The sequence below is a fragment of the Periplaneta americana genome, chromosome 15 (genome assembly GCF_040183065.1).
Source record: "Periplaneta americana isolate PAMFEO1 chromosome 15, P.americana_PAMFEO1_priV1, whole genome shotgun sequence".
Classification (NCBI taxonomy): Eukaryota; Metazoa; Arthropoda; class Insecta; order Blattodea; family Blattidae; genus Periplaneta; species Periplaneta americana.
In genome coordinates, this window is record NC_091131.1 from 101,069,515 (window position 1) to 101,082,490 (window position 12,976).

Sequence of the window (12,976 nt, forward strand, 5' to 3'; positions counted from 1 at the left end):
TATGTTCAATAATGACAAGTCTCTATATTTAACTGTGACTCTCAATTAGATTTCAGTTTAACAATTTAAAATTTTCATACAACTGTACTTTATAATTTTAAAATAATAATAATAATAATAATAATAATAATAATAATAATAATAATAATAATAATAACAATAATTCTATATTATTGCATTGACAATTATTGGCACTAATATTAACTGCAATATTTTCTAGCATCTATTATTTATTCTTCTTTCTTTGTTTTGCTTGTTTTGTGTTTCATTTGTATGTATTTTGTATGTATTAGTAAAAATGTAAGCCACATACTTGGAAGTTTGATTCTGTCGGTGGTAAAATTTAAATAAATATTCATAAATACTTAGATAAATTAATAATTAATTAAATACATAAATAAATGAATGCATATATACACAAATAAATAAGTACATAAATAGATAAATGAATGGACGGACGAATGAATGAATGAAAGAATGAATTTATGCTACGTTAACCAAACTTTGGTCGTAACTTGTTTCGAAAAGAAAATGTTTCAACGCTCTCTGCTACCATGTTTTTCACTACAACGCTTCTCTTTGGTAAAAAAGATGAAAAAATGCGGAAATGAGTAGAAGAAAATTAAGTGTCTCTATCTACTAGTCAGCACGTCACTGAACTTTGGACATTAGACATATCTATTGAAGAATTTGCCCCTAACCAAGTAAATAACAAGGTAAAAATAATTTATTATAACATTAGAATAAAAATAAATACAGTAGTCACACCTAATATCAGCAAAATTTACGCATCAGGTAAGTTTTTACTATCATGGCAGTTTCGCTTCCTAATCCATCGAGAACAAATTTTATACACTAATACGACTGTATAACAAGCAATTTTAAAACAAAGAAGAAGCAAAGAGAGAACAGGAACTGACCAGTTTGTACTAATGTAATTCCTCAAGAATTATTTTATTTAATGTAGGCTGTTTAAAGAGAGGTTAAAATACCTGCCTCTTTCTGTTAATTACGGCAATATATTACAATATGCCAATGTAATTACTTTCATTTAGCATACGCTTAAATAAATATTCTATGCATTAAAAGCATAAGTTATGCAGAATAACTAATAGAAGAGTTTGAATGAAGATTACTCAATTATAGAAACCTTACCTGTACTGCCCCGAGAGCAGAAAAACCTGAAACAGAAATGGCAACATTAGGATTCATTTGCTTATAATAATAATAATAATAATAATAATAATAATAATAATAATAATAATAATAATAATAATAATAATAATAATAATGGCTTTATTTAACCTGGCAGAGTTAAGGCCGTAAGGCCTTCTCTTACACTCAACCAGGATTAAAACTTGCTTACATAGTTGAATATAAAACTGGATCAGAATTAAGTAATTACATACTGACACAATTTAGGTACATAATGAGATCAAAAGAGGTAGTTACATAAAAATTTACCTCATAAAATAAAAATAAACATAGTGGAATACATATTAATGTTGTTAGAATCAAATACGAATCACATAAAAACAGAAGCCGATAATTCAATAAAAAATGTACACAGTAGAAATAAAAATAAACACATTAGTATACATATTAGTATTAAATTACAATTAGGTAGGATTTACATCATTAAACCAGAAACCGACAATTGAATAAAATGTACACAAAATATAGATTAATAATAAAAAAACAACACAGTGGGATACATATTGGCGTTAAGTGATAAATAAACACGATTTACATGATTACACAATAAAATTAAGAAACAAAAAAATGAAAAATAAAAATAAATACAGTGGAACACATTCCATTAAATATTTGCAACACGTTAGGTCTGGCAACTCATCATAAGATGTTTTTCTAATTTACATTTAAAGGAAATTAAAGTTCGGCAGCCCTTGACTTCAGGCGGCAGAGAATTCCAATAACGAGAAGTAGCAACAGTGAAAGATGAAGAATAAAGAGATGATGTGTGGAGTGGTATTTCTAGCGTGTTATCATATTGTGACCGAGTATTTAAGTTATGATACTGAGAAAGACTGTGGAATCGGACAGATAAGTAAGAATAATAATACTGAGTTAACTGTACATACTATGATGACTACCTATATGTATACACAGTCAAATCAGTGCATACCTTAAGAAAAGTGACATTACACACTATACTGTATATACAAATTACTTGATAAGTGGTGGTAATGGTAATAGTAGCAGTTTATTTAATAACGCTTTCAACTTAAGGGATTATTTGGTGTTGAAATTCAACTTGGATAAGAAATGGCAAACAAGTTTTGCCTGGAGTCCTCCATCAGGAATAGGATGCTTCTACGTGCAGCAAATCTACGACACGGGACAAAACTTTAAACCTACTATTTAAACTCCACCGACCAATAGAAGAACAGATAACGTTACAACGAGAAATAAGGGTGGTGAAACAACGTGTTTTTGTATGAGTAAGTGGTATTACTTGCTTCAGAACGATGATTTTCTATTCGTATCTTAACTTGCTTCGGAACGATGATTTCCTATTCGTATCTTCAGGATAGTGAAAAAAAAAATGTTTTATTTAAAGACGCCCGCAACTGTCGAGGTTATGTCAGCGTCGCACACTTAATTGCCATCGATCTGGGCCGGGATCGAACTCCCAATCTCGGGCTTGCCAGCATTATACCGACTGCACCACCCAGAGCGACAAGATAGTAAAATTACGCGAAGATTTCGTTATTAACTGTAAAGCGGAAATGTTCCTTAATGACATAGTCGCTTTCACGATAAGTTATGTTGTACTGTCAAGAGGATTATTGATCCCCAGAAGCTTTATTAAAATCTATAGATGACAATCTGTTGCAATGCAGACTTTGTTAAATTGTTTCGGGTTTTTCTGCTAATATCCAGGCATTATTAATCACCAGAACTGTGTCGCTATTGAATGCTACAGATGTATTACTCAAAACGTTGCATAAAACTAAGTTAAGTGAATAAAACGACGAAGACACCAAATCACATACAGTACGTAGTTTCTGTATAATTCGTTACCTTTCTTGGAGAATAAACCCATTGACCATTAGCAATGAATGGGACTATGGCAGAAAGTCTTTTTTAATGTGTTACATCTGTGTTACATTTAAAAGTATGAAATAATTGCAACTGAAATAATGGAAGTTTTAATTTGTCTTTTTTCCATTTTTTAAATATGAATAAATGCCCTTTATGCCTTAATTTAATTATTTATTAATTGTTTAAATTAAAACTGTCTGCTTGTACATTTAATTTATATCTGTGACTGTCCTGTAACAATGACAATTTAGAAGCTTCCACTGTGATCCTTCAAAAGTGACGATGAGTTTCGAATTGTAGAAATATAAAAGTAAAGGTTTGAATTATTGCTCGTGTTTACCTTCCGATAAGTTCATACTTTATTTGAGAGCAACAATGAGTGCGGCAGTTAGAAATATAACAGCAAAGGTTGAAATTAACTTCTTGTCAAGGCTATAGCCCTCTTGCGTCTTGCTTTATACTATCTTTCTTAAGTTATAATTAATCAGTTGCTGCATGCAAGTAGTTACTAGTAGACACATCAAATACCTTACTATAATAATACCGGACAGCTGTATACTAGCAGCATTGACGTGAGTGCGAAATATCGCGGACTTGACATCTAGAGAAGCGGTGTGGAATTACGTCCACAAATACAAATATCAACATGGCGGAAATCGGACTATTGTTTAAAACGTGAGGTACTAATGTGGAATAATATACGAGACACTTAAAAAATGTTGAAGAGTATTTAATGTAAACATTATTTTATATCAAAGCTGCATATTATGAGAAATATTGCATGCTTCATATTAGTTTCCGTGATTACTCGTAATTGTTGCGTATTTTTTCTTTGCTTTAGTGAGACAAAATTAATTCTGACATTAAGAATGAATTTACAATAATGCTTTATATACCTATTGCTGACAAGTGCAGAGATAAAAATGGTAGTAATCTTGTAATAATTAGTAAAGGCATGTGGACAACAATAAAACTTAATTTGCTAAAACCTTAAAATTTCCAATATATTTTAACTTCTATTCATTTATTAGGCCTAAATAAAAAAGCTAATTTTTATTGTTCTATCAACACAGAGACAAAGGCATTTGGCCTAATAAAGAATTTTGTTGGCTCACGTTTTATGAACTCTCGGAAATCGAAAGTACGATTTGGAGCAATTTGTAATGCTGTAATTATAGCAATTATAAACAGCACATATACATCCTGACATTTTAACACAGCACTAATTAATAAAACTATTAACTAGCCCAGCAACAATATACATTGCAGTTGATTACAGCTTGTTTCGAGAGTATCTCCACATCGGCCGCCTATGTAGGTAGCAGCACCAGCGTCGTTCGCGCTGTCCGGTATTATTATATACTTGCCTCGAAAACATGACGGCCTCTCTTCTTGGAATTGGTAATCCCTCAAAAACCCCCATCCTCTACTCAACCCCTAGGCTCGTGGCAGAAATACAATAGATCCCAGCATTGCCAAATTTAGCAGTCATTGCCTCTACCTGTTGGTTTTCACCCGCTCTCAGTGTCTTTTCAAACATTTGTCGACGTGTAGTTTTATGCCGTTGTGCGCTTCAATATATCTAATTTATTCCGGCCATGATTAATGAGTGTTGGAGCAGATGATCCGCAGTCAGGCCTCCTGATTCACCTGAAGATCACAACAAGAACAAATAACACCGTCGAAGAAAACAGGATATCTTATTTGCAGAGGAGCGTAGCAAAGAAAACAAAGTGTTAAAATTGTGTCTAACGTTAGAAATTCTATCCATAGAGTAATCGAAAGTTGAAGCAGTTGATAAGTACAAATCTTAATCACTTAACATTGGATGCAACCGGCGGAGTTGGTAAAAAAAATATATATATGGGGCATAGAAATTAAGAATTACGATTCGTCAACTGAAGAGAAAATAAACTAAAACAGAATTCGGTAAGATAGACGATTTTATATGTGATTTACTTCGTCGGACAGTATGTGAACAGTACGCGAAAGAGATATCAACAGCAGCAAATAAACTTGCGGAAATATTCAGGCCTGATTTGTATATTATGTTTAAGAATGCAGAAAAATTTCATTCGATTCTATCTAGCACTTTCGGAATTACAAGGAAAAGGGTTTTTAAAGAATATAGTTTGCGAAGAAGAAAAAAAAAAGCTCATGCCGTTTTCCACTTAACAGCTATTATAGCCAATGCCGCACTTTACATTAAAAATCATAACTTCAGAACTAATACAGAGCCACTGGCGTAGCTCAGTTGGCTGAGTTGAATGCCGATCCGAAGTTGCACTCGGGCGTGGGTTCAGTTCCCGCTTTGGCTGATTTATCTGATTGGGGGGTTTTCTGAGGTTTTTCTCAACAGTAAGGCGAATGTCAGGTAATCTATAGCGAATTCTCGGCCTCATCTCGCCAAATACCTTTTTGCTCTCACCAATCCCATCGACACTAAATGACCTAGTAATTGATTCAGTGTCGTTAAATAATTAAAAAAAAAACTAATATAGGTTGTTTTACCTGAATGAACTTCAATAGTTGGTGTAGAAATTTAAATTTTATATCAGGTCTATATTTTACATAACAGAATTTTAAGGTATAAGAAGTGTACATGCCCCCTTAATTAATTCAATCATATTTCGTATCTTATAATGCTCCTTTGGCCTGCAGAAAATTTGCATCGAATCAGCAACTAAACTGGCAGAGAAACAAATATATTCTTTTGTGCTTTAATATGATTTTCGTGTTATGAAAAAAATTATGTAAAAGGAATACATTTATCCATGACTGATATCTAAACTGGTCTTTATTTCACCGTCCTTAACAACCTAAATAATGAATTATTCACAGCAGTGCTTAAAAGTTTTCTAACAGCAGTGAATTAAATGTTTTTAAATCACTCTCCACATGACAACAAACATATTAGCATTAATTAAAATGAATACATATGAACTTCTTCGCCAACAACACATTACAAAGAAAAGACCTACAATTTAAAATTAAATTTACATACCAGTAATGAATAAAATATTGTATAGCACACTAGAGTAAACAGATTTTATGCGCTCGTGGAAATTATCACCCAAGGCGAAGCGGATAAAATCTAATTTTACTCTCTTGTACTATAAATTGCTATTAAATGATTTGTCTCTCTCGCATAGCGTAGTCGGTAGCATTGTGGCCTTATATTCGAAAGGTTTCGAGTTCGAATCTCAGTCTATACAGTGTGGTTCTGACTACGGTAGAGGAAGGTCGTGTGTTTCCGATCCGGCTTGTGTACCGTGACGAGAACTGATTGATTACGCGCACGTAAAGTTTCTTATTATTTAGAGTGTAAGTGACAGTGCGGTCAAATAAGGTACATTAATAACAGACACTATACATCTAATTAATATAAATAGTGGTGCTTAAGTGAATTTCAACATGAATGACGACCTTTCGTCGTGTCAACACCATCAAGGTTCAATTTGAGACAACGGCAACGAGACCTACAGCAATGGAACTGCACAGATGGATACAACAACAGTTAAAGATAACAGCAGATCAGTTGGACATGGTACAGCTCAACACACAGGAAAGATCACTTTATCTTAAGGTAATTTCTCCTAACTTATTTGAGAGAATAGTACAAACATATGAAGGGGAAGTGCCTTTTAAATATGAGAATGGTGAAAACACACAAGTTAAAATTAGCAAAGAGGACTTTCCCTCATTCACAGTGCGAGTATTTAACCTCCCCCGGAAATACCAAATTCCGTAGTGACACAAGTGCTAAACCGATATGGAACCATTGGCTCAATACGAAACGAACAGTGGAGTACAGCCTTTCCCTTCCCAGTCAACAACGGAATTAGGGCAGTAAAAATGGAAATTAAACAACATATTCTTAATCAATAAAAATAGCTGGCTTCCCTGCTCAAATAACATACGTAGAGCAACCGCAGTTGTGTTTCGTCTGCCACGAGGCAGGTCATCTAAAAGAAGAATGTCCTAAACGAAAAACCAAATTGAATGTGAGTGTTCAACCCCGGAAACTACTGCTAAGTGACGTTGTTGCGGGGATTAGAGCGTGTTCCGCGCCAGCTTCCCTTGCCGCGGAGCACACCGAATCTACTTCAACGACGGAGCAAATACATGACGAACAGTTCGACCCAATGGAATTAGAAGAAACACATCCGGCGTCTCCTACACCCGTCATGAAGTCTGTAGAAAAGTCAAATGACGTAAATTATTTGAAGACAACGGAGGACTTGGTAGAGCAAACACCTGAAGAACAGGATAACAAAGCAGAATACAAAGACATGGAGGATAAAATTGAACATCAGGAGAAACATCCAGCAGAAGAAGATACAACAAAGTGCAGGAGCAGCAGGTAATGCAACTCCCAACAAAAAACTGAAGTCAACAGTAGAACACGAAATTATACGAGATCCTAGGTTGCGAAAAAGAGAAATAGCAAATTCAAGCAACATCGTAGAAAAAGAGTCGCAGAACACTAGTACAATAGGTAAAATTAAGAACAACCCGCGACCCCATCCTTACGCGATATACGGTCGTACTAAAGAAGGAACCAAGAAAGAAAACGCGGTTGAAACGGGTTCTAGCCAGGAGATAACACTGCCGTAAAGTTTGGCTGTGTTTCGTAGAATAAAGCTTTTTCTTGCAAAAATGTATTATGAAACGTGATGGTACATTTCCTAACAACTATACTCTACAGGCGATCACTGTTAATTACTTTTTCAGTATGGTAATCTTAAGAAACTATGCTACGTTGAATATAAATTGCATACAGAGTAAATCCAAGCAAAACGCATTGAGTCAATTTATTAGAGACAATAACATAGATGTATTACTATTACAAGAAGTAAACATGGATAATTTTAGTTTTTTAGGACCACATTTTGATTTTGTAGTTCATACAGGAGAAAACAATAGAGGTACTGCTATAATCTATCGTGCTGGTTTTATTGTTAAAAATATAGAAGGACATCCAAGTGGTAGAGTAACATCCTTGACTTTAAATGACACCCACATAGTGAATGTGTACCTCCCATCCGGAACTAATAATCATAATGAACGAGAGAACTTCCTTAGTAAAGACTTGTCCTTTTTACGACATCGATATAATCAGCTAATTCTCGGAGGAGACTGGAATTGTGTACTACAAGCCAAGGACCAATCTGGGAGTTACAATCCCTCGCCTGTTTTAAAAACACTAGTGACGGACTTAAAGCTTGTGGACACATGGGAAAATAAGCATGAAACAACGTAACGTTTACATTTCACAGACAGAACAGTGCGTCCCGACTTGACCGTTTTTACATCAGCGAAGCGTATACAAATGACATATACAACGTGAAAGTCATTCCCACTCCATTCTCCGACCATGATTGTGTGCGATTGTCAACAATAACCGAAACAATACCTCCTTTGTATGGACGCAGTTATTGGAAGCTAAACAACTTTTTAATTCAACGGCATGATGTGAAGCAGAACTTTCCCCTCTAAGCATTATGCAGAAATGGATTCGTATTATAAAACCCGGAATTAAGTCGTTCTATCAGACTGCGGGATATCTGCGAGCACAGGAAAGTAGAGCTACACTTCAATTTTATTATCAGATGTTGAATGAACCTTATTCTCGTCACAAGACAGAAGGTAATAAATGGGAAGAAATCCGTCAAGTGAAACGCACAATATGCACTTTACAGGAAAAGACAATGTATGGAGTAGTAATTCGATCGAAAGTATCAACAATAAACGAAGACGAAAAATGTGCCCTCTATCACTTAGTAAAAGAAAAGCAAAAACAACATGTCAAATTCATTAGAAATCTTCAGACGGCGGCTGGGAAAACTCTGAACACAAACAATGAATGTATAACAGAATTTGAGAAACACTTTACGTCTCTGTATGAAAATACAAATACTTCGCAGCAGCAAACACAAAAGATACTCAAACATGTCAATCGTCATTTAAGTGTCATCCAGCAAGAAGAACTGCAACATCCAATCACAGAAGAGGAAATCCGGAAAGCATTAGACTCAACGCCTAAACACACAGCACCCGGTCCAGATGGTCTAACATATCAGTTTTATAAAACACATTGGATAGTGATGAAAGAATATTTGTTGGAACTGTTCAACTATATTTTTAATACTCATGATATAATTGATGGGTTCAGTGACGGTGTGGTGACGCTCATCCCGAAGAAGAAATCTCCTAATACAGCAGCCGATTATAGACCCATCACACTAACACCGATTACAAATTACTGATGAAAGTTCTAGCCAACCGTTTTCGACCAATATCTGAACATATTTTTGAAACAGGGCAAACATGTGGCATCCCCAATAAGTCCATCATAGACAATCTCACTGCCATTAGAGACACCATTTTATACTATGAAGAACATCCAAATGAAAGTGGTGCACTGGTAGTACTCGATTTTGAGAAAGCTTTCGACAAAGTGAACCACAATTATTTATACTTCTGTATACCTCAGAAAATTATTAATACCATTAAAGCGATATACGCTAAGGCACATTCTCAAATTCAAATTAACGGGTTTATTAATAAAAGAATTCCAATAAAATCCTCAGTCAGACAAGGGTGTCCTCTATCTATGTTTCTTTTTGCAGTCAGTGTAGAACCATTTATGCGACTTGCACATCAGGTAATGCACTATAGAAATCGAGTACCAACACCAATGTTTACAATAAGAGTGTATGCAGACGACGTTGTCCTCCTGCTTCGTGACATCGAAGAGTGTGAATATCTACCAGATATTTTGCAAACTTATTGTGAGGCCTCAAACGCGCAAATAAACTATCATAAATCAACTTTATTGCCCGTCGGGAAATGGCCTCAACAACAAACAATTAATAACATCCCAATTAAAGCTAAAACAAATATACTAGGTCTAACGGTATGCACCTCTTTTGACGATATGGTGGAAAGCAATTGGTCTAAAGTCACTGCCAACAGCCGAGCCTCAATGTTTAAAAATATCACCAGAAATCTAAATTTGTTTAAAAAAATTTGGCACGTCAATGTATTTTGTCTGTCAAAATCATGGTATATCGCTCAAGTACTGCCGATGACTAACAAATATTCATGCATCATGGAAAAAGCGGTAAACTATTATATATGGAAGGAGCATTTCTATAAGCTTAAAAAAACGCAATTATATCTACCGAAAAAGAAGGGTGGGTTGCAGCTAACAGCCGTAAAACAAAAATGTCAAGCACTTTTTATACGAAACGTAATGCGAGCACTACAAGGAAGGGGGGACTAGGTAGATATAAATTTCTGGGAACATCACACACCATTACTACGAAAGAGGACATCCATATTACCCCACTTGATAAAACAATCATGGGAACAGATTGAAAAATGCTCAGCAGATATTTTGGGGGTAAATGGCCCGCAACAAACAAAAATGATATATCAGCACATTCTGCAAGACACTTATCAGACACCACATATAATGGAACGATATCCGAATGAGAGATGGTCCAAAATCTTGAATAATCTCCACCTGGCGGACATTCCCACCACATGGAAGATTACAGCATACGAATACATCAATGAAATTATCCCAACGGAAGAGAAGAAATATCGCCACAATATCACTGCGTCACCTGCCTGCAAAAAATGTGGGTTTTTGAATACACAAAAACATCGTGTAACGAACTGTGGACCTGCAAAGTTTGTTTGGGAAGAAACAAAACGACGACTGTGTAGTATAGGAGACATCAAGAGTGTGAATGGTATGAATCAGGTCCTCCTTTGTATCGACCCACCAACAGAAAGTAATGTATTCGTACATGTGTGGTTGGCAGTAAGTTTGCTGCATTACCAATTAACAACAGAAGTACCAACTGTAAATGACTATATAGGAATGCTGAAAACGGAAAAGATTAAAGTAAAATATAAATATCAAAGCGACGCTCGATCAAAAATCCACCAACTTGACCTGCTTCAATTATAACAATTTAATTTCTTTTGATTCAAGGTCGTAAAACTAAAATAAATATTAAGATGTGATCCAGAACACTATGTAACAATGACACAAGGGAAACGGCGTTTCTATATAAAAAAAATGCAAGTTAATTTGTTTGCAAATTATAGTTTTGAAATGGAAGGTATAACTAAAAGAAAACACTCTATCCAAGTCTGTTTACAAATGAAAATAGGCTAATTATTATGTATGCAATATTTTAAGTGTAAAAAAGAAAAAAAAAAAGTGAAGGATCTAATTTTTAGGCCTGCGCATTTGATAGGAAATGTGAAACATAATTAATCGATTGTTATGTAAATATGATAACGTGTTATGAATAGAAATGTATATTAATTCTTAAAAAAAATGTAATTCTGTAAATCAGTATATCTTCCTACACAAAGAAGAACATTTCTTCATATTCTAACTTAATTTCCAGTGTAATGTTCTAAGTGTAAATAACTTTAAATTTGTAACTTAATTCTTATTGTGAAGGTAGAACGTTACCTAGAAATATTTTTTCGTTTTTCTTTTTTATAATTAATATGGTTTTAATAATTGCCCACCATAATTCTCAGGAAATAAATTCCACGCTTTGGTAGGCTTTGGATAATACGCACACTTGCTTGTAATTTGTTTTAAACTTGACAATATTTTATTAATCTTATAAATTAGTGCAATTATTATCATTAAAAAACAGAGAAAGACCATATTAGTTGTAGCTTTTTCTGTTACTTTTTTCAACAGTAGACTATAGGATTTTGTGATGTTCTGAACACATGCTTATGCTACTGCAGTATTGAGTGTACAGCTGTCAAAAGAAAAAGTGGCCGCTCTCCTGAAATTAAGTTCCCTTCGGGTATCTTCGCTACAATTCGGAGACAGGCGATGTTACATGTTGTTGGACCACGTTGCCTGATATCTACAGTTATAATTGAAGTATTCTCTCTGTGATTCGATAGCGTAATGGTAGCGTTCAGGCCTCTTATTCATGAGGTCCTGCGTTCGACTACAACCTCGTGCTTTTTATGTTATTTTTTGTTATGTTTTTGAGAGAGACAAACTATACATAATGGCTCCTTTCTCTTTTACGATTATTTTAGTAATTAACATCAGGTTCATTAATATATTATGCCATGACTTTATCATTATGTTATTGTGGCTGCAAATGGAAAGAAATAAGATTTTATTCTCAATAAAAATATCTTTCGTGGCATAAACAAAACAAATTTACTGGCGTCGGCCTTAAAACATTCAAACAATTAAGCGTTCAAAAAACAAAACAAAAAGCCACAATTCAATATTTAGTCTATCTTCCTCTTATCTCGATCATCTTGCAGTCGAGTGGGCATGGAATCAACTAGTCTTTGCAAATAGCGACTATTCTTAGACACGATATTCCAGGCATTCTGAACATACCCACATACATAAGTGTTCTGTCCATGGGCAGGTCTTTCATTGCAAACCCAGCAATCTCCAATCTTTCCTATTTTCTGCCTTCCTCTTAGTCTCCGCATATGATCCACATATCCTAATGTCGTCTATTATTCTTTTCAACCAGAGATCCAACAAATTCCTTTTTCTCTTTCTAATCAGTTTCAGCATCATTCTTTCTTCACTCACTTTTTCAAACACAATTTTATTTCTTATTCTGTCTGTCCACTTCACACGCACCGTTCTTCTCCACATCCACATTTCAAATGCTTCAATTCGTTTCTCTTCATTTCGTCGTAATGTCCATGTTCCTTCCCCATACAATGCCACACTCCACACAAAGCACTTCACTAGTCTCTTCCTTAGTTCTTTTTCCAGAGGTCCGCAGAATATCCTTCTTCTTCTATTAAAAGCTTCCTTTGTTCATGTTTGCAGTTTTTCTTGGGAAGGATAGGCCTAAATGCGGTAACATCCCGTTGCTTT

At 34.7% G+C, this 12,976-nt stretch overlaps 1 protein-coding gene across 2 annotated transcripts in view; it reads right to left on the bottom strand.

The window, feature by feature from the left end:
* Window positions 1–12,976, bottom strand: part of LOC138715218 (receptor-type tyrosine-protein phosphatase S-like) — a 476,906-nt gene that overhangs the window by 206,432 nt on the left and 257,498 nt on the right. For both annotated transcript variants that reach the window (XM_069847896.1, XM_069847898.1), the window contains exon 2: window positions 1,156–1,181. In XM_069847896.1, coding sequence (XP_069703997.1) covers window positions 1,156–1,181 — 26 coding nt within the window. The remainder of the gene's footprint in view (window positions 1–1,155; window positions 1,182–12,976) is intronic.